The 17,081-nt window shown below is 54.3% G+C and overlaps 6 protein-coding genes across 6 annotated transcripts; 2 read left to right on the top strand and 4 right to left on the bottom strand.

Annotated features, from left to right (window-relative positions):
* Positions 1-681: 681 nt before the first annotated feature.
* Positions 682-2,120, bottom strand: M421DRAFT_423411 (gated mechanosensitive channel). The gene is made up of 2 exons (XM_033593461.1): positions 1,642-2,120; positions 682-1,543 (listed from the first exon to the last, which is right to left on the bottom strand). Exons 1-2 carry the CDS (start codon positions 2,040-2,042, stop codon positions 1,138-1,140), a joined length of 807 nt encoding a protein of 268 aa, XP_033446099.1. The 5' UTR covers positions 2,043-2,120; the 3' UTR covers positions 682-1,137.
* An 840-nt stretch (positions 2,121-2,960) lies between these two features.
* On the top strand, positions 2,961-5,436 carry M421DRAFT_423410 (PTR2-domain-containing protein). Its single transcript, XM_033593460.1, has 4 exons — positions 2,961-3,269; positions 3,317-3,614; positions 3,663-4,929; positions 4,985-5,436. Exons 1-4 carry the CDS (start codon positions 3,266-3,268, stop codon positions 5,132-5,134), a joined length of 1,719 nt encoding a protein of 572 aa, XP_033446098.1. The 5' UTR covers positions 2,961-3,265; the 3' UTR covers positions 5,135-5,436.
* A 1,244-nt stretch (positions 5,437-6,680) lies between these two features.
* On the bottom strand, positions 6,681-8,391 carry M421DRAFT_423408 (uncharacterized protein). Its single transcript, XM_033593459.1, has one exon. The coding sequence runs from the start codon at positions 7,905-7,907 to the stop codon at positions 6,846-6,848; it is 1,062 nt and encodes a 353-aa protein (XP_033446097.1). The 5' UTR covers positions 7,908-8,391; the 3' UTR covers positions 6,681-6,845.
* Positions 8,392-10,091: 1,700 nt separating this feature from the next.
* On the bottom strand, positions 10,092-10,947 carry M421DRAFT_232764 (uncharacterized protein). The gene has a single exon (XM_033588416.1). It carries the CDS (start codon positions 10,765-10,767, stop codon positions 10,243-10,245), a length of 525 nt encoding a protein of 174 aa, XP_033446096.1. The 5' UTR covers positions 10,768-10,947; the 3' UTR covers positions 10,092-10,242.
* Positions 10,698-12,148, top strand: M421DRAFT_423406 (uncharacterized protein). The gene has a single exon (XM_033593458.1). It carries the CDS (start codon positions 11,127-11,129, stop codon positions 11,814-11,816), a length of 690 nt encoding a protein of 229 aa, XP_033446095.1. The 5' UTR covers positions 10,698-11,126; the 3' UTR covers positions 11,817-12,148.
* On the bottom strand, positions 12,028-16,144 carry M421DRAFT_102933 (P-loop containing nucleoside triphosphate hydrolase protein; the record flags this gene model as incomplete). Its single annotated transcript, XM_033586843.1, has 7 exons — positions 12,028-12,279; positions 12,406-12,686; positions 12,738-12,808; positions 12,857-13,240; positions 13,297-15,342; positions 15,387-15,918; positions 16,111-16,144. 7 exons carry the CDS (start codon positions 16,142-16,144, stop codon positions 12,028-12,030), a joined length of 3,600 nt encoding a protein of 1,199 aa, XP_033446094.1.
* Between the last annotated feature and the right edge of the window lie 937 nt (positions 16,145-17,081).

Raw genomic sequence — 17,081 nt, 5'->3', positions numbered from 1 at the left:
TTTCACGAATCATGCATCAGCTGTAATTCACAAGAATGCACTTCATGTCACCTGTGACTCCACAGGCAGGATGTCTCAGCCATCAACCGCGGCTTGCGCAGGGCTTCCACCACGGCCCCTCCCGCGGAAGTCTGAGACCCTCAAGATGATCCTGATGATCTTTACCCTCCATAGCACTTCCAAGAACGGTAGTGCGTGATGGTGTAAATGTGCGGACCATTGTTCGGCGCGACTCCGTTACGAGAAGGCGCAGGTGATAGGCGGTTCCAGGTGCGTATTGGGGTAGTCGGCCGGGTACTTCTCACATGCGACGTGGATATGGATACGTCTTGATCCTGGGATGGAGCTAAGTGGGCGTGAAGAGAGGTGGAGCGACGCAAGGCAGTTTGCATATGCCGGGTGCGCGGATGCTCGGCAGCGTGCGTATGGGCTCACGACTTGAAGGCATGTGGAATATGTCATCGTGCATTATGTCCAGGTAAGAACAGCGGAGGCAACTGTATAACAACACAATCGTTGTGAACATCTCGTATCAAGCCAAGCTGCGATACCAACCTGAGGCGCGGATGCGGACGCTTTGGGCGTAATGACTGCACCGTGACAAGCCTCAGCGCTGAACACCACGCAAGATAAGTACGTCAAGACTCTCCGTGAGGGCTGTGCCATCAGAAGCTCGTGTGGGTGAACGTCGACACTTGAACTATCGAACGAAGTGCAGGAGAGATGCGGCTGATCACGACTGTACTGCTGTCACACATTTGCCCTGCGCCGGCACGAGCGAGACTGCCGCTGTCCCTCCGCCTGTGACACCATCGTGCATGCCCATTGATCAAATAGTAGGGTTCGGGTACACGAGGCGCTGGATTTTGGAGCCCAAACGCACGACGTATCACCTCTGCAAAGTGCGCATCTCTGCTGAATCTACAACGTGTGCATCAGCCGCTATGCAGCCTACGGCATCTTTAGTCTCCGCAGCTTGCTAAATGTGGTCTGTTGATCGTACTCTAACTTGTACATCTTGAGCAAATTTTGACGCGCTGGCAGCAGCCTTGGTCCACATGCCTCTCACGGCCGTCATCTTCATGCCCAAACCCCATCCGCGTGTTACCCGCAGCCGTATATTTATTCGACCCTCGCTCATTTGTCCTCTCGGCCGTCCAGCCAGCTTGTACAGTTGACGCATCTCTTTGCCTTTTCGCTGATGTACTTTCTGCAGTACTTGCATTTCACCTGCCTCTTGACGATGTTATCTCCACTGGTATGGCTATAAGTCATTGCAATGATCCACAGAGTCAACGCAATGAGCAGAAATCTCAGGATCTTATCCAAGAAAGTACCCCAAGCCAACACTAGTGCTCCATCGTCCAGCGCTTGTTTGACAGTGTTGTAACCGGTACTGATGGTGCCATTGTAGTGAGGTCCTTTGTGGAGGACAGCGAACTTTTCTTCGAGATTGCGGCTGAGGAACGGTAGTAGAGAGATGATAGGGAGGATGATGTCGGATACGAGCGAGTTGGCGCAGGCGCTGAATGCAGCCGCGAGTCTATGTAACATTAGCATCGCTCTGAGGAGTTCCAATTCATGATTGATCGAATGGAGAGTAAGAAGACGATAACCCTGTAGATATGGAGAAGCTCTTACATAAGGCCTACTGCAACTTCAAGCACATTATCGCGTAAAGCGAAGTTGCTGAAGCTATCCCAAGCTCTCAAAGTACTTGTGCGAGCACCATGCTCCAGCTCGTGAAGCTGAAGCCCAGTATTATCGTTCAAACGAGGCATCTCAATGCAGACTTGAATGATGCAAAGTAAGGAATAAGAGTGTTGATGGGGGAAGCTGGAAGACGTGTGTGACGCGTCGACGTCATCGGCACTAGCGTGAGCCAGAGCTGAACATCGCCCTGGTGCATCTGGACTGATTTCGATGACTCCAACCTTACAACGATATCCAAGACGTACCAACATGCAGTGCAATTTCCTTGACGAGCGGGTCTTGATATGACTGGGGAGCGCAGTCCCGTACGGCTTCTGGAACACAAGCATCGGTCTTTGGCCTCATCCAGCTTCGCAGAGCCCAAGTGAACACGCTGGTCAACGAGAGCACACTTAGTATGACGATCACTCGAAAGGCCTTGAGAGGACTACGATTACAGAATTGGATCCGTTTGCAATACCGCGCACCGAATCGTAGCCTTTCTCCATCTTATCGTACCGCCAATCCGTTACCATCGGCCCGCAACATTGATACCATAAGCCCCCACTGCCGACGCAAAGGAGCAAAGCCTTCACATGCCAGACGGAACAAACGGCGCTTCTTTCTACAAAATAACACTCATTGTTCGATACTAATCGCCAGGCCAATAATCTCAATATTTGTGGGTAGAGGCGATATCGATGATCCCGACTCGCAGACGACACAATCTACACATTGGACATGACCAGCAGGGATGCTTGATGCTCCCCGTATCGCGCTCGTGCACCGAACTGTTTAGGCTGCACACTATCTGCATGTTATTGGTACAGATTGCATCGTGCATCAGATGATCAAGCTGCCACTCAACCACGCTATTGAGCTAATATGCCCAACTTTTCAGTGGATCTCCTCGAAGCAAAGCGCATCTTACACAACTGAGCTGTCATTGAAATAAGACAAATGCGTGTGGTGCAAGGAAGGCACGGTGACATTACTCAAGGGAACAGACAGAACAGTGGGTGAAGGTCAAGACTTCGATGAAGCAGCGTGTCGTCTGACAATTGGAGAATCGTAATCAGATGTACTCAAGCCTTCTGGCATTGAGACCACTTTCTCCATTGAACCCCAGGAACCGTACCGTTGCCGACTATCGCAATTGTGGAGACCAATGGTGAATCTGGGACGCACCTTTCCCTTCTTGGCGTATTTACCCTATCAGGTCCGTCGTTAAATGATAACCATGGGTCTGTACCATTTATCTGCGGAGAATTTTGGACAGCAGCACTGCATCGAAAACGAAGCTACTACCTGTCAGGACGCTTGCGCCGAATGAGATGGATATGCAAAAGCCCAACGTGGATGACCCCCGTCTGTAGTGGCATCCATCGCGTTTACGGAGAACGTGCGCCACTGGACTTCGAACTACCTACCTAGTCCAACGCCTGAAGAGAAGAGCCGAGGAGCCAAGCGCTCAGGTATAAGTAAGCGACGCCCTAGAAGTCTTGTTAAATGCTTGTTGATCGCCCACGGCTTGTTTCTTCCCGCAACGGCATCTCCACTACGAGCTGCAATTATGGGTAAGCTCGCATTCATGACAGGAATTCTCAAGTCTAACACGTTGCAGCCGCCAATCCCAATCTTGTGGAAAAGGACATTGAGTCTGCATCTGAGTCCTCACGCCATGCACCATGTGCTGAAGGGTACACTGCGCCCACGGCCGAGGATGAAGCAACCCTGAGGAAGGTCGCTGGGGGCATCCCACCTATTGCGTACCTTATTTGTGTTGTCGAACTTGCGGAGCGTGCATCCTATTACGGAGCGAAGGGGGTTTTCAACAATTTCATGCAGTTCCCTCTGCCGAAAGGGGGCGATGGAACAGGTGCTGTACCGAAGGCCAACCCCAATGGCCACGCCGGTGCACTGTAAGCTGAATTTACAAGTCCGAGGAGTGCATTACTTACATAGAGCAGGAACCAGGGTCTCCAGTTAGCTTCAGCTATGACCATCCTCTTTACCTTCCTCTCCTACACGGTTCCAATCTTCGGCGCTTGGCTTGCAGATGCCAAAATCGGTCGTTTCAAGGGCATCGTCGCGGGTGTGCTCATCGGTGGTGTCGCCCACGTCATCATGATAGGTGGTGCTGCTCCAGCTTTACTGAAGGCTGGGAAGGGCGTTGCGCCTTTCCTGATCAGCTTTATTTTGCTCGCTATCGGTGCGGGTATCTTCAAGCCACTCGTTGCGCCCACCTTATTGGACCAATATGAACACCAGAAGCCTTACACGACGACGCTCAAAAGCGGAGAGAGGGTCATAATTGACCCTGAAACCACCATTCAGCGTATTTTGCTCATCTTCTACGGCTTCATCAACGTGGGTGCCTTTTTCGCTATCGCAACAACGTACGCCGAGAAGTACCTCGGCTTCTGGATCGCTTTCCTTCTTCCTGGTATCGTCTACTTCTTGTTACCCATCCTCTTGTTCTTCATGAACAAACGTTTGGTCAAAAAGCCTGCGGTAGGGTCAGAGCTTACACAGTTCTTTAAGATCATCGGTGCTGCTGTCAAGGGCAACAAGGGCAAGCTATGGGGCAAGGGTTACTGGGACGCTGCCCGGCCTGCGACACTCGCTGCTAAGGGGCGCACCGTCACTTGGACCGACAAATCTGTCGCGGATGTTTACCGTACGCTCGAAGCCTGCCAAATATTTTTATATTTTCCCCTCTGGTTTCTGAACGATGGAGGTGTTGGCGCAGTTCAGTCCAACCAGGGCGCCGCCATGACCACCAAGGGTGTACCCAACGATCTGCTCAGCAACTTCAACCCTCTGACAATCATTGTCTTCACGCCTATCCTCAGTCACGGATTTTATCCACTACTCAGACGCTACAACATCAAATTTGGTCGTATTAACCGTATTACCACTGGTTTCATTATTGCAGCCATCTCTGGTTGTGTTGGGGCGATAGTCCAATGGCGCGTCTACAAGACGTCACCCTGCGGTTACCAGGCGTCAAACTGTGATGGCGTTTCGCCCATCACCATCTGGTGGCAGCTGCCCAATGTCATGTTGGGCTCCATCTCGGAAGTCTTCGTCAACATCACCGGATATGAACTGGCCTACGCTCGTGCTCCACCGAACATGAAATCGATCGTCATGGCACTGTTCTTATTCAACACTGCGCTCTCACAAGCGCTCGCTGAGCTTCTAGTACCCGCAATCAAAGACCCTCACCTCATCGTAAGTCGTCTCGAATATAAGATATTTTATATGTGCATGCTGACCCTTTCTCCAGTGGGTGTGGGCTGGCCCTGCTATCGCTCTGGCTGTGCAAACCATCATCTTTGTATGGCGACATCGTCATATGAACGATGATGACTTCATGGTGTATGAAGACGAGGATGCTGCGGAGATTGTTCGGGCGGTTGACACAGACAAGAAATAGATGCAGGACATTGGCGAACATGGTGCGATAGAGGTGATCGGTTGCTCACTATCAGTAGTGAACCCAAAGCACATGCTTGGCTACCCACTCCAGCCCAGTGTAGGTAAGACAAGAAGCTGCGTTTAGCTTAAATGGAACGAGTGCTGCCATAGCATTCAGACGTCCCCGTGATGAAATCGTGGCTCTCACGAACAAGATAGATAAGCTCATGAACGCCATCGCCAATCTTGAAAGACGCAAAGGCTGTCTTGGTCCTGACGAAGTGCAGATTCTGGTAGAAATGGAGCATGAGTGGAAGCGACATCAAAGATGGTCGATGAAGATTATTGTGCCATGTAGGAGTCGGAACCTAAAATTTGCGGACTTTGTACAGGCGCGGCCAACTCGCGAGTTCCGAGCCGTGATTGATGCATGCCTGTGGACGGGTGAAGCTATGCGGATGGGTGCCATTACTGCCAAGTACTCAAATAGTGTCGATTACTCCGCCTTGATGGCCTATCGCAGTCTATATCGACGCTGTCACTTTGTCGACAAGGACTACATGCGTTCTATGACAGCTTACAGCGATGCATAAGACCTTGCCCCTCTTCGCCGATTCCCTGACCGTAAGATTAGAAGATCTGCCATACATATGCGGCGATCCATTCAATGTTGGTCACAGCGCTACATCTGCCCTCCGTCGGCTCAAGGTCGTTTGCAAAACCGACCGCTACAGAACAAGAAACAAGTGCATGGCACGATCGTCTTGCACACGTACAGCGTCCGAAAGGGCTTACACTCATCTAGAAAGCAGCCGTTACGAGCTCGTACCTCTACCGGAGGTGGCAATAAAGAGAGGCTTTCAGTTTGAACTCCACTTTGTTTGGCAATGTCCGCGTGGGTATTCCCTACGACGTATTGGAAATATTCTCGGACGCCCATTGGGTCTTTGTGAAAGCGGGCGCTCATGTAAAAGCAACATGACATTGTGCGGACAAGGCGTTTGGATATCCTCTCGTTCGGGGGCCCGGTGGGATATTGACAAGGGAAAAATGTGTTGGATGTAGGAGCACAGGGCAGATACAAATGAGGCAGAAGGTTGTTGTATTGAGGGAGCTACAGCGAGCAATTATATACACAACCAGATAAGTAAGCAGGTGACTAACACAGTCACGTGAGGTGCAGTTCACAGTGTACCGTATGAACTGAGGTGCCAGGCTGACAAAATGCAATCTTGCGGGTGATATCATCCATTCTTCGAGATGGATCGCAGTGCTTGGAGAGCTGAGACGATCCTGGATCTTCAGGAAGTGAGTGATCCCAATGATTAGTAGAGATGCTGGTGCTAACGTCAATCAGAGTGCCAGGTTGATAAATATAAATCACGCGAGGTTTTTGCATAAACAGCGGCAATATATCTCGAGCAGACGATACGTCCATAAGACGTCGGATGAACCCGAGAATTAAGAGACAACCGATGGTGAGCAGGGGGATACCGACGTAAGAAATCTTGGGCGCTTTTTGAGTCAAGTTGTGATGAGGTGATGGATGCATGAGCTGCAGGAGTATTGTATACTTGTAGTGGAGGTCTGTGGAGTCATGATTCATTTTTAGATCTTCAAGTCGTAATAAAAAACTGGCCCCTGGGCCTTTTATGTCATGCGGCATTTCCAATGACCCGTCAACCAAAACGCCATCGCCATGCATAAAGCAGGATGTAAACGACCAGATCTCACATACCAAACCCAACAGCAACAACAACTGCGACGACCACCGCCAAGAGATTTCCCTGCGACCTCGCTACACCGCTTTCACTGGCCTCAGTCAATGCATCAGTGCTCAGGTTCCTGCGCCCTGAGATCGACCCCGAAACACCGTTCGCAGCATCCACACTCGCAATTGCCGGTCCAACATTGAAGAAGTCAACAAGCACAGCCCATGGCGCCTTGCCGTAAACAGTCGTGCAGTTGCTGACACTGACACCCAAGCTACCGTATCCAGTCTGACCATTCGTTGTAGACGCATAGCTTGCGTTGGGCGACTGGATACCGAACAACTGGTTCTCGTACAAGAAGTGGTTCATCAGGAACAATCGGCCGCCAGTGGAGCTTGTAGTCAGGCCGGTAGGGCGGCTGGGCGTACAAGAGTAGTTGCTAGGGTTGATGTTGTTGTAGTCGTTCTCGTACACGTATGTGAACTCGTCCATCAGGAAGGGGTACTGGGTGGATGCTTCGCTGAGGGAGGCAACAAAGGTCATCAGGCGGGTGTTGTTGCCAATGAGGTTATCAAGTGTCGGCCACGTCGTGGGTGCGCTGGTCGAAGAAGGTGTGTATGCGTATTCGGAGATGCCAGAGGAGTTGAATTGCTCGCCCAACTCGGAGGCGGTCGCGGAGTTGGAGTTGACAAGGACGATTGTGACCACGTCGTTTGTGTTTTTATCCATCCATGTCTTGATTGTCGAGAGCCAGGACTTGAGTGTTCCGGCATCGAGGAGATCGCAGGAGCTATGGCAGAGATGCCATGCGTCTGCGCCACTGCCGTTGCCGTTCTTGTGTACCTGCGCAGACAACAATCGTACACCGGCGTCGAGCTGTGTTGTTGTGTCGTAGTAGTGGTTCCCTGACGTGGAAAAAGATGTGTTCTTGTTGCGCAAGAAAGGTGAGTCGTGCGCTCCAAGCTGTGTGATGTTGTTGTACGCCCTCGAACATAATGATGGCGAGTTGTTGCAGGCTGTCTGTGCGGTGGCGGCCGAGAAGAGAAGGGCGGATGCCGCTACTAAATTCTTGAAAAACATCTTGTGAGACTGATCGGACGCTCTGAAGATCAGAAGGTGGGTATATCAGTCGACGGAAGATTGCACGTCAAACAAAGAAGTCGTCAATCCCAAACGCAGTCCAGAAGCGACAGTGATGGCGTTCGTATATCGTAAACCTTACAAAGAGCGGATTACATCAAAAAGCGTCAAACGTCAGGGTTGCGGCGATATTATAGACGATGCGCATCTTAGTCTTCTGTAAGCGGCACTGTCGTCAGCGTGGCTGTTCCATGCGTATCGCAGTCTAATAGTGGAGCCAGTCGTCTTGCACACAACACATGCACAGCCCCAGAGCCGCGAAGAAGTTTCAGGCGTCGTCAGCATGACAGCCGAGTGCGCCGCGACACGTCCGAAACACAAAGCGTTAGGTATGCGCTCGCACAAGGCGAGTGGCCGGATGACAACACCCGAACGTCCCAGCAACGGCGCGTTGGCATTCCGGAAGGTTGGGGTGTGGGTGCAGTGTGGTTGGAGCGATGAGCGAATCCTAAGGCGAGTGGGTCTGTTTTTAGAGTGGCTGCATTCGCGTGGGCTTAGCGCCGATCAGCCCTGCACCACGCTGCTGCGGAGGCGTTCGAGGCGCCTTGTTGCTTGTGCACATCAAACATAGAAACAGCAATAAAGCAAAGCCTCGTTCAAGTCGCGTTGTCGCGTTGTGCGACCAGTTTGCTCTATACAAGACTTTTCTAGGTGCACATCGAGCAAGAGCAGATTTTAAGCGATCAACTTACCCAGCCTCCAAGCAAGCCTCGTCTCCACTTCTCCACGTCAGCGCTCCAGCGGCCGCGTACACTGTCACGATGAGATTCTTTGACGATATCTGGACGGCCTTTACTGATCCATTGAATCTGCATTCACTGCTGGCTCTTGGCAAGGATCCCATCATCGGCACCTAGCAAAACACAGCGCTTCGTTGACAATTGGCCTGACTGTAACTTGAGCGTTCTTGGCATCTCATCAATATCCAACAACAGCGCAAACAGCACGGAGCTAACGGGTGATCTTTGCAGATGGCAGGATCCATGAGCGCGGCCGCTCGTTTCTTCGCCAACCTGCCTAGTTTCTTTAATGCACCCCTCAGCACCTTCGAATCAGAGGCGAGGATTTCTTTGTGCCCGTTGACCGCAACCCGCCTCCCATGCTCGAGGAAGACGAAGGTCTCCACTTCACATTCTTGCAACAGCGCCGTATCTCGGCATTGAGACGAACGCGGCTGACCTTCCTAAATGCGAGGATTTTCGGTCTACTAAAGTCGACTGCAAATTCGTGTACAGCGGAGAAAGTGTCTCCTAAGCGACTGCGTTGTATCTTGTCGTGATCGTCATACAAGTCGACTACTACGTACGTAGTGCTGGCGAGCAGGGCACTTATTTCTTTGGTCGACGCGGGACGATGTACCTTGTGTCGATCCACATCGTCCAACGCTTCCTTGACGTGGCCTGTGAGGAGTGTCGAGCGTCACTGCTCTGCTTTAGAGACCGGTGAATTGGTACCCGGGATAGGGTCGGACCGTTGCTTAGATATTCCTTCAACACCTTGCTGGTGACGCTCAAGCCTACACCGTGGTGGCAAGTTCATTCTCATCAGGGTTTTTACCTCTCAGTGCTCGTGTATCGCCATCGCCAGCTTCGTACGTGTAAAGCCTACAGAATATCTTCGATGATCGTGTTCACGGTGAAGTAATTGTCCGTGCCTGTACGCGTCAGTACTGGAGAATCTTCGAATTGAATTGTCGTTCACCGTAGTCGGAGATCGCTCCAGCCAGGCTCCGCGTAAGAGTCTGGCTCATGGCAAGCAGTTGTACGTCGTGGTAGAGCTGGGACAGTTTGGGCATTGTGGAGTCGTTCATGGGAGATTCCGAGTACGTGAATCCGTCTGGAGTTGGCGTAGCTGTCAAAACTTCTCCGAACAACCCGACCTGCTCAAGTGCTGAAGCGTTGAGCGGCTTTCCTTTAGTGACGTTCACGATCACGCATTGGGTCCAGTCTCGGTATTCGACAAGTGTAGTATAAGTTGCGCGGTGCAGTTTATGTTACGCAGGCCAACACCTTTTTACTCTTGGAAACTGATGTCGAACTTGAACTGCTCGTCAAATACATTTGGACTTACCATGTATTGGATGTGCACCGGGTTCTACACTTTGCTCGTTCGACAAAGTTTCGTTCCCGTAGCGGGTCAGAGTCGTTTTCTCAAGACCGATGTTCGTCAAATCGTAGGCACAATTCGACACAATGCTGAAGTGCACCACTTCGCACTTCCGACTGCAAGCGATGTCGATCTAAGCCCATTGCAAAGCTGCGCAGCGTCAAGCTCTTCAACAGCCTATGAGTCTGCCATTCAGCCGCGTGAGTCGTATACGAGCCAAGCGCCGAGATACTATGTATGATGTTCGGTGTCTGCGCCAGCTCGCATGTCCTTCAGCTGCGGCTGAAAGTGGGCCCACGTTATCAGGTGCGGGCCGACGCGGAGTCCCCGCACTTCTCTCGTCTTTCGCGACGAGTGCGAGCATGCCTAGCGCGTGATTCCTGGGGCCGGCTTTTGTGAGCCGAGGGTCATGAGAAGGTGCAGAGGGAGGGGAAGGATCGTCTCTCGAGTCGCCACGAATGAAGGAGGAGCATGTTGGCTCGGAGCAGTGCATGGAAGCAGTGCGAATACCCTTGTTGATAACAAGCACACGCCACGTGAACCAGGGTGGTGCAGCAGCCTGACTGGCAGCCACAATTTGACCATGATTCATTTGCAAAACACTGTAGCTGCAGTCTCTGAACTCACAGGTCTTGTGAAAATCGGTACTAAAGACATCCTGCTTAGAGCTTACATCCAGTCTCCTCCCCAACATTCAAGCGTACTCCTGGTTCCTTCTCAGGCGCTAAGATCTGCTCAGTTCTAAAATATACGCATGCAGTACATAACATCCACGCAAACACCCCGTATCGATACCCGGCACATCAACATTCCGGCGCGTCACAACGTCACACGCGTCCGTCGATAGCCTCACACACAAAACCTTACAGACACAACACAGCATACGTAGCAGGCAATCCACCCGTCCAGCTTCCCCAATCCATCTCATCTCAGCTGCCACACAGCATCAACCCAGCACCCCATCCACCAGACCACACCATCTTCTCCGCCACCTTACGCCCAGCAGAGCCACTTATTCGAAACCCCGCCGTGGCCGCGTCGGACCGGCACGCAATGACACCCGCCTTGCCCATAACGCTACGACACCCCTCTTCTGCCCCCAGCGCGGCAGGCACAAAGACCATAACCCCCCCAACGCTCTCGTGGCTACAAGGCGCATGGCTCGTAACCCACTCCTCGCTCCCCCTATGGCGAAAAGCGCGAAACGTGAGAATAACATACACACCAATCCCGCAGAGCGGCAGCGCAGGCGGGCGGGGCCACGCGGGGGGCACGCACCTACTCGACGAAGTGACGTACGAGTCTCTATCCAGCAGCGGGACGGGGAAGCCCAGCACAGTGCGGGGCGTGGACAAGCCATTCGCAACCGCCGACGCGCCAGCGACGCTCGGGCTGGTGGCGCACGCGGACACGGCGCCGCCCGCTGCCACGGACGCAGGGGAGGAGCTCGCGGCGCTGGGGTACACGTGGCGCGGCAAAGGGTGGCTGATGATTGCGACGAGCAAGTGGGAGATTTTGGGCTGGGGGGAGGAGGAGGAGGGGGATAGCTGGGTGGTGACGTATTTTGCCAAGACGCTGTTTACGCCTGCGGGTGTGGATTTCTATTCGCGGCGGGGGCGGCTGGGGACGGCTACGGTCGAGGGCATCAAGGCTGCCATTCGGGAGTTGGGGGGTGATGTCGCGAAGTTGGGGGGCGAGGTGTTTGAGGTTGCGTGTGATGGGGAGAGGGATGGGAAGGCGTGAAGTGGGAGGCGGGTGCGAGCATCTGAGTATACGGGTGAGAGTGGTGGTGGTTTGTAATGTGTAATGGGCGTGGGGTGGATTGATATCAGAGACTGTATGTGTCTCATAAGCATGCGCACTCTACATGTGACTGCTCTGTTTAAGCGGTACGGCCTTTTCCTTTGCGAAAGCTTCAGCGATGCTTGCTCTTCCGGCACCACCACCCCTTCGTTTAGTCAAGTAGGCTCCACTGCGAGCCTCCATGACTCGTCTTCCCCGATCCGGCAGCACTTGCATACGACGTCCTCGCCGGCTGCGGTGGGTGAGCTTCGTAGGTACTGTTAATATCGAGATCCACCAACAAACTGGCGCTGCCAGAGACGGACGGTGCAGGTTTCCGAGGTGAAGTCTCGATGAGCTTGCTCGGACTCGCAGCTGCATCTGTGGCCGCTGTGACAGGTGGTCGAGGTGTGCTGTTGCGGCGCTGCTCTTCCCAAGCCACGTCTCCTTCCCAAGCCACGTCTCCTTCCCAAGCCAGGTCTCCTTCCCAAGCCAGGTCTCCTTCCCAAGCCACGTCTCCTTCCCAAGCCACGTCTCCTTCCCAAGCCACGTCTCCTTCCCAAGCCATGTCCCCTTCCCTTCGCTTCTGTAGCATGCGTGCGTCATCCGCTTCTGCACCACCGTTGACGTAGGCTCGCCACCTGCCACGCGATCCAGACTGCGGAGGTGGGTTTGGTCGTGTCTGGAAGCCGGAGTCGAGAGAAACACCGCGCGACTGCGAAGGAGGAGCGCGAGACCACATGGCCGCATTCGGGGCGGGCTTCAGCATAGACCTTCGGCCGTCGGGGCGTTGGTCGCATTTCCGGCACTTGCACGTATCGGAGCACACCTCTGCAGCCCTGTTAGTGTAATCTAGCAGGAAGACTGACTTTGTACACATACCCATGCAGCGGTGACGGCAGTTGAGAGTGGCTGAGCACTGCATGACGCAGTTAACCTGGTCGTGCTCGAATCTGCCTCTGGTCAGCGCACGCTCAAATCTGCATGCATCATAGACCCACGGATGACACTTGTACGGGCACGGATGACCGCACGACAAGACGCCCTTGCACCTTTCGTCGCATCCACCGTGAATCTGCTCCCAATCATCAGTGTACTCTATCCACACCTTGCGCCGATGCTGGGTGCACTGCAGTGGAAGACAGTAGCCGATACGTCGCTCCTGACCATCCTCCGATCTAGCTTTTGAAACCTTGGTCTTGAACATGATGTTGGCAATCTGGCCCCACGTCCAGGACTCGCAGGCCAGTAGCTCGGCGTTGCCGAAAAGGTAGAAGCCACGCTTTGCACGGGACAGCGCAACGCACGCACGATTCTCATTGGAAAGGAAGCCGATGGAGTGGTGCTTGTTTGAGCGGACGAGGGACAGAAGAACAATGTCGTTTCTGGAATGAGCGGTCAGTGAGCAGATGCAAATCGAACACTCGGGCCCATTGCTTACTCTTCTCCTTGATACGAGTCCACAGTGACGACTTTGAACATGATGGAGCGAAGATTTGGGTGTGCCCGGAGCAGTTGCAAGATGCGCTTTCGTTGTCCGTTGTAGAATGTGAGGATCGTGATGCCAGCTGGCGCTTCGCCATTCAGCACCAGATAGTCGACAAACCCCACCAGGAACTTGGCTTCTGGTTCGTTGAAGCAAGACGAGTATGCGTCTCTCCCCTCATCCCAGGTGTGGGTGAAGTAGTAGGAGTTGACGCCGCCCATGCCCAGGATAGGCGGTCGATTGTCTGGGTCCTCGACACTTGCATGGTCCTTGAGCGTGTCGTTGTAAATGGGTCTGAGGAGGCGACGAATCTCAGGGATCATGCGCCGCTGTCGCGTAAGCTGGTCATACTCGACCTCGTTCATGACCAGTCGCTCGAACATGGACAGGTTGAGATGGAACGGAGCACCCTCCAACTTCTTGACCTGCGTGTGGGGCCTCAACTGCTGGTGGTCTCCAACGAGGATAAGGTGCTCGACAGTTGGCAAGCAAGCAGCGGCGACGGGTGCCTCCATAGTCTCAGCGGCCTCTTCGACGAGGACAACCCTCGGGCGCAGCGCAGCAATCAGAGCCCGGTATTTGGATAGACCTGTCGTGGTCACCCCGATGATGCGCTGCTTGCTGAGGAGGTTGACATCTTCCTCCCACAGCCCAACGCGACGCTGCTGAACGGCGTCGTGGTAGTTCCTTGCAACGTCGCGCACATCTCTCAGCAACAGCTTCTTCACCTGGCGCAACAGGTAGTTGTAGATGGGGCCACGGCTGGCAAATTCAATCGTTGTAAGGTCTGCTGTGTCTTCGAGGATATCCTTGATCTCCTCTTCGTTGAGGCTTCTGCTCCCCTTGCCCCTGTAGTTGTCGCTCATCAACAGCACTTCGCCTTTGAGGGCCTCAATATCGTCGTCGTCGTGCGCTGTGGCTTCCGCCTCAAGCTCTTGGAGCTGCTCGACTTCGAGATCCTCTTCTTCCCACTCCCAGCCAAAGTCGTCAGGCCCCGCGGGACGGCGGCATTCTGTCAGCGCTTTTCCGAGCCACTGATGCATCAGATCGCCGGGGGACTCGTTGGAGGTGTCGAGAAAGGAGTCGGTGTCCATTTCCAAGGAGTCGGCCTGGTCTTGGGTCAAAAGACCGAGCCGCCTCAACACGCGGTGGTCCAGAGGCCCTTTGCCCATTTCGAGAGGAGCAAGAAGACGCTGAATAGCCGCCTGAGCCTTTCGCATCGCGGCTTGCGCCTCCGTCTTCTGGCGATGAGGCCGCTTTGCTGGTGGCTGGGCAGAGCGCACCTCGAACAAAGTGCGCTTCCTGATCTCTGCGTCCTTGCTGCGGCCACCCAGTCGGACGTAATTTGGCTCAAAGGCGCTGGTATGGCGTAGGATCTGGTCGACGGCGTGATTTGTTTGCGCGGTGATGATGATGGGCGCGTCGTCTTTGCGCATGTTGTCGCCGAGGACCTGCACGGCCTTGACGGAGACGAACGTTTTGCCTGTGCCGGGTGGACCTTGTACAAGAGCGAGCTTCTTGGCGAGCATGCGCTTCAGGGCCCGTGATTGGGAGTTGTCGAGCGAGGTTGCATCGTTAGCCGGCCACTCCTCGAGCACATTGACGTTCTGGAAGCTGGACGCCTCTTCCATGCTGACCAAGGAACTGAGGTCAACGTAAGGATTGTTCTGGATGTACGCAGGAGCCTCGACGTCTCTCTTCATGTCGACGAGATGCTCTGCGAGTGGAAACGGCTCCCTCATCATGTGCTGGAGGGCCAGCAAGGTATGTCTGCTGGCCTCGAAGAAGCTGGAACGGCACTCCACCATGATCCACGACTGCATGGGGTCGATGGGTTGGTGGTAGTGAGGGAAGAAGAGGTCGACTTCCGGTGGGTTCGGCTGCAAGGCTGACAAGGGTCGAGCGGCGACGACCGCCAGTATGCAGGTGGTCTGAAATGCGTCATGGCATGGCGACAGAGCAACCAGGGTGCCGGCGATCAGCCGCTTGGACTGCTCCCAGCTGCTCGGGTTAGTAAGAGCCGACGTCTGCCAAGTGTAGCGTACCGAATGAGCTTCTTTACGCGCGACATGGAGAAGGCCACACGCGTTGCGAGTCCTCGCGTGCTGAAGACGAGCGACGTAATGTACACGGGCTCGTAGATGCCAACGCTCTTCTCATACTGTGCCTCGTCCTTCCAAGCAGCTTTGCGGACTTGGGCAACCGCCTCACACAGGGGCCGGAGCGCGTCCTCGCGGAGGAGCTCGTACTCGGTGCGCAGATAGTCTTCTGTGCTGTCATATGCGCCATTGATCTTTTTCGGTCGGGGTTCCTCGACCGTGGTGATCAAGGCCTCGATGGTGCCCGAGGCAGGCTCTTGTCGCAGCATCTCGCGGGGATGCGGAATCTCGGGCATTTCGAGCCACGGCCCAGCGCCTGCGACGGGCTTGCAGGCAAGCTCATAGTACTTGCGGACGTCGTCGTTTGCCTTTGTGGGGACAGACTCGGGTATGCTGTCGTCGGGAACCTGTGGGTTGCGTCCCTGCTGTGGCACCGCGTTGCCGAAGCGTTTGGCCAGGTGGGCGTTGCACTCGCCGACTACTCTGTGTTTAGTGCGGCGCATGACTGGACAGTGAGGGGGGAGAGATGGAAGATGGAAGATGAAAGATGGAAGACGGAAGATGGAAGATGGAAGATGGAAGATGAAAGATGAAAGATGAAAGATGGAAGATGAAAAGGCAATACAAAAGACATGTACTGCTTGCTCCTCGCATGTAGAGGAGCACTCACCATTGCCAGGCCCGCCATCGAGGTTTGCGTACATGTTGTTTGATTGCGCCCGAGACGGGCTTAGCCCATGGCTGTGCGCGCCACGTCTGTCATCTCGACGCGTTGGGTTGTTGCGTCGCTTTCTCGCCATACTGCATCGTGGGAAGCTGGAGCGCGACGGGAGAACGGGTGAAGTGCAGTGATGAAAAGAGCGACAGGAAGAATGTGGGACAGTTTGAGACTAATTTGCGCAAAACGAGAGTTGGAGGTGAAGCCCGGTTGTGCGTTTGCCGTTTGCTCGTGGCCAAGAAGGGAAGCATGCTCTGACCCGCTAGTCTGGGCGTGTCAGTGCATGCAGCGCAGCATCGTCTGCGACCGCCAAGGGCGACATGTCGTGGATGAAGGGGATGAAGTGGACGAAGGGGACGAAGGGGACGAAGTGGATGAAGGGGATGACGTGGATGAAGGGGATGAAGGGGATGTGAGTGAGAGAGCACTGGCCAGACTTGCACTCGAGACAGAGAGCGAGCTGCGCTGACAGTGTGGACTGCGGGACGTGCTACGGACGAGTAACTACAAGACATGAGTCCAGTCAGACGGCGCTTCATTTGTGCGCGAGGAGACGTGCATGCTGGCAAGCCACACGTGCAGGCAGCAGAGCAGCGCCTGCAGGTGCATGGAGGTGCTCGGGGTGCCGTCCCACCACGATCGGTGCGGGGGTGGAATGAGAGCGGACGGCACGCAGACGGAATGAGAGGGGACGGCACGCAGATGGAATGAGAGCGGACGACACGCAGACGGAATGAGAGGGGACGACACGCAGACGGAATGAGAGCGGACGACACGCAGACGGAATGAGAGGGGCTCCTCAAAGTCGCTGCAACGTCTTTACCCATTCCAGACACTCACGTGATGGCATGGTGCTGCGGAGGGAGAGCAAGCCAGCAGGGCGCGACTCAGGGTCCGCTCGAAGCGACTAGCGTCGGTTGCAC

Source organism: Didymella exigua (genome assembly GCF_010094145.1).
Source record: "Didymella exigua CBS 183.55 unplaced genomic scaffold M421scaffold_26, whole genome shotgun sequence".
Taxonomy (NCBI): Eukaryota; Fungi; Ascomycota; class Dothideomycetes; order Pleosporales; family Didymellaceae; genus Didymella; species Didymella exigua.
The sequence above is the reverse complement of the archived record's forward strand: the minus strand, read 5'-3'. Positions and strand labels throughout refer to the sequence as shown.

What these genes read in the sequence shown, in the direction of transcription:
- M421DRAFT_423410 (XM_033593460.1), top strand. An exon ending in AATGGCCACGCCGGTGCACT is followed by an intron (nt 3,615 to 3,662) that starts GTAAGCTGAATT and finishes TACATAGAGCAG; the next exon opens with GAACCAGGGTCTCCAGTTAG. An exon ending in TCAAAGACCCTCACCTCATC is followed by an intron (nt 4,930 to 4,984) that starts GTAAGTCGTCTC and finishes CCCTTTCTCCAG; the next exon opens with TGGGTGTGGGCTGGCCCTGC.
- M421DRAFT_423408 (XM_033593459.1), bottom strand. Translation starts at nt 7,907, where the DNA reads ATGTTTTTCAAGAATTTAGTAGCGGCATCCGCCCTTCTCTTCTCGGCC.
- M421DRAFT_423406 (XM_033593458.1), top strand. Translation starts at nt 11,127, where the DNA reads ATGACACCCGCCTTGCCCATAACGCTACGACACCCCTCTTCTGCCCCC.
- M421DRAFT_423411 (XM_033593461.1), bottom strand. Translation starts at nt 2,042, where the DNA reads ATGCTTGTGTTCCAGAAGCCGTACGGGACTGCGCTCCCCAGTCATATC. An exon ending in GAAGTTGCAGTAGGCCTTAT is followed by an intron (nt 1,544 to 1,641) that starts GTAAGAGCTTCT and finishes AATGTTACATAG; the next exon opens with ACTCGCGGCTGCATTCAGCG.
- M421DRAFT_232764 (XM_033588416.1), bottom strand. Translation starts at nt 10,767, where the DNA reads ATGTTGGGGAGGAGACTGGATGTAAGCTCTAAGCAGGATGTCTTTAGT.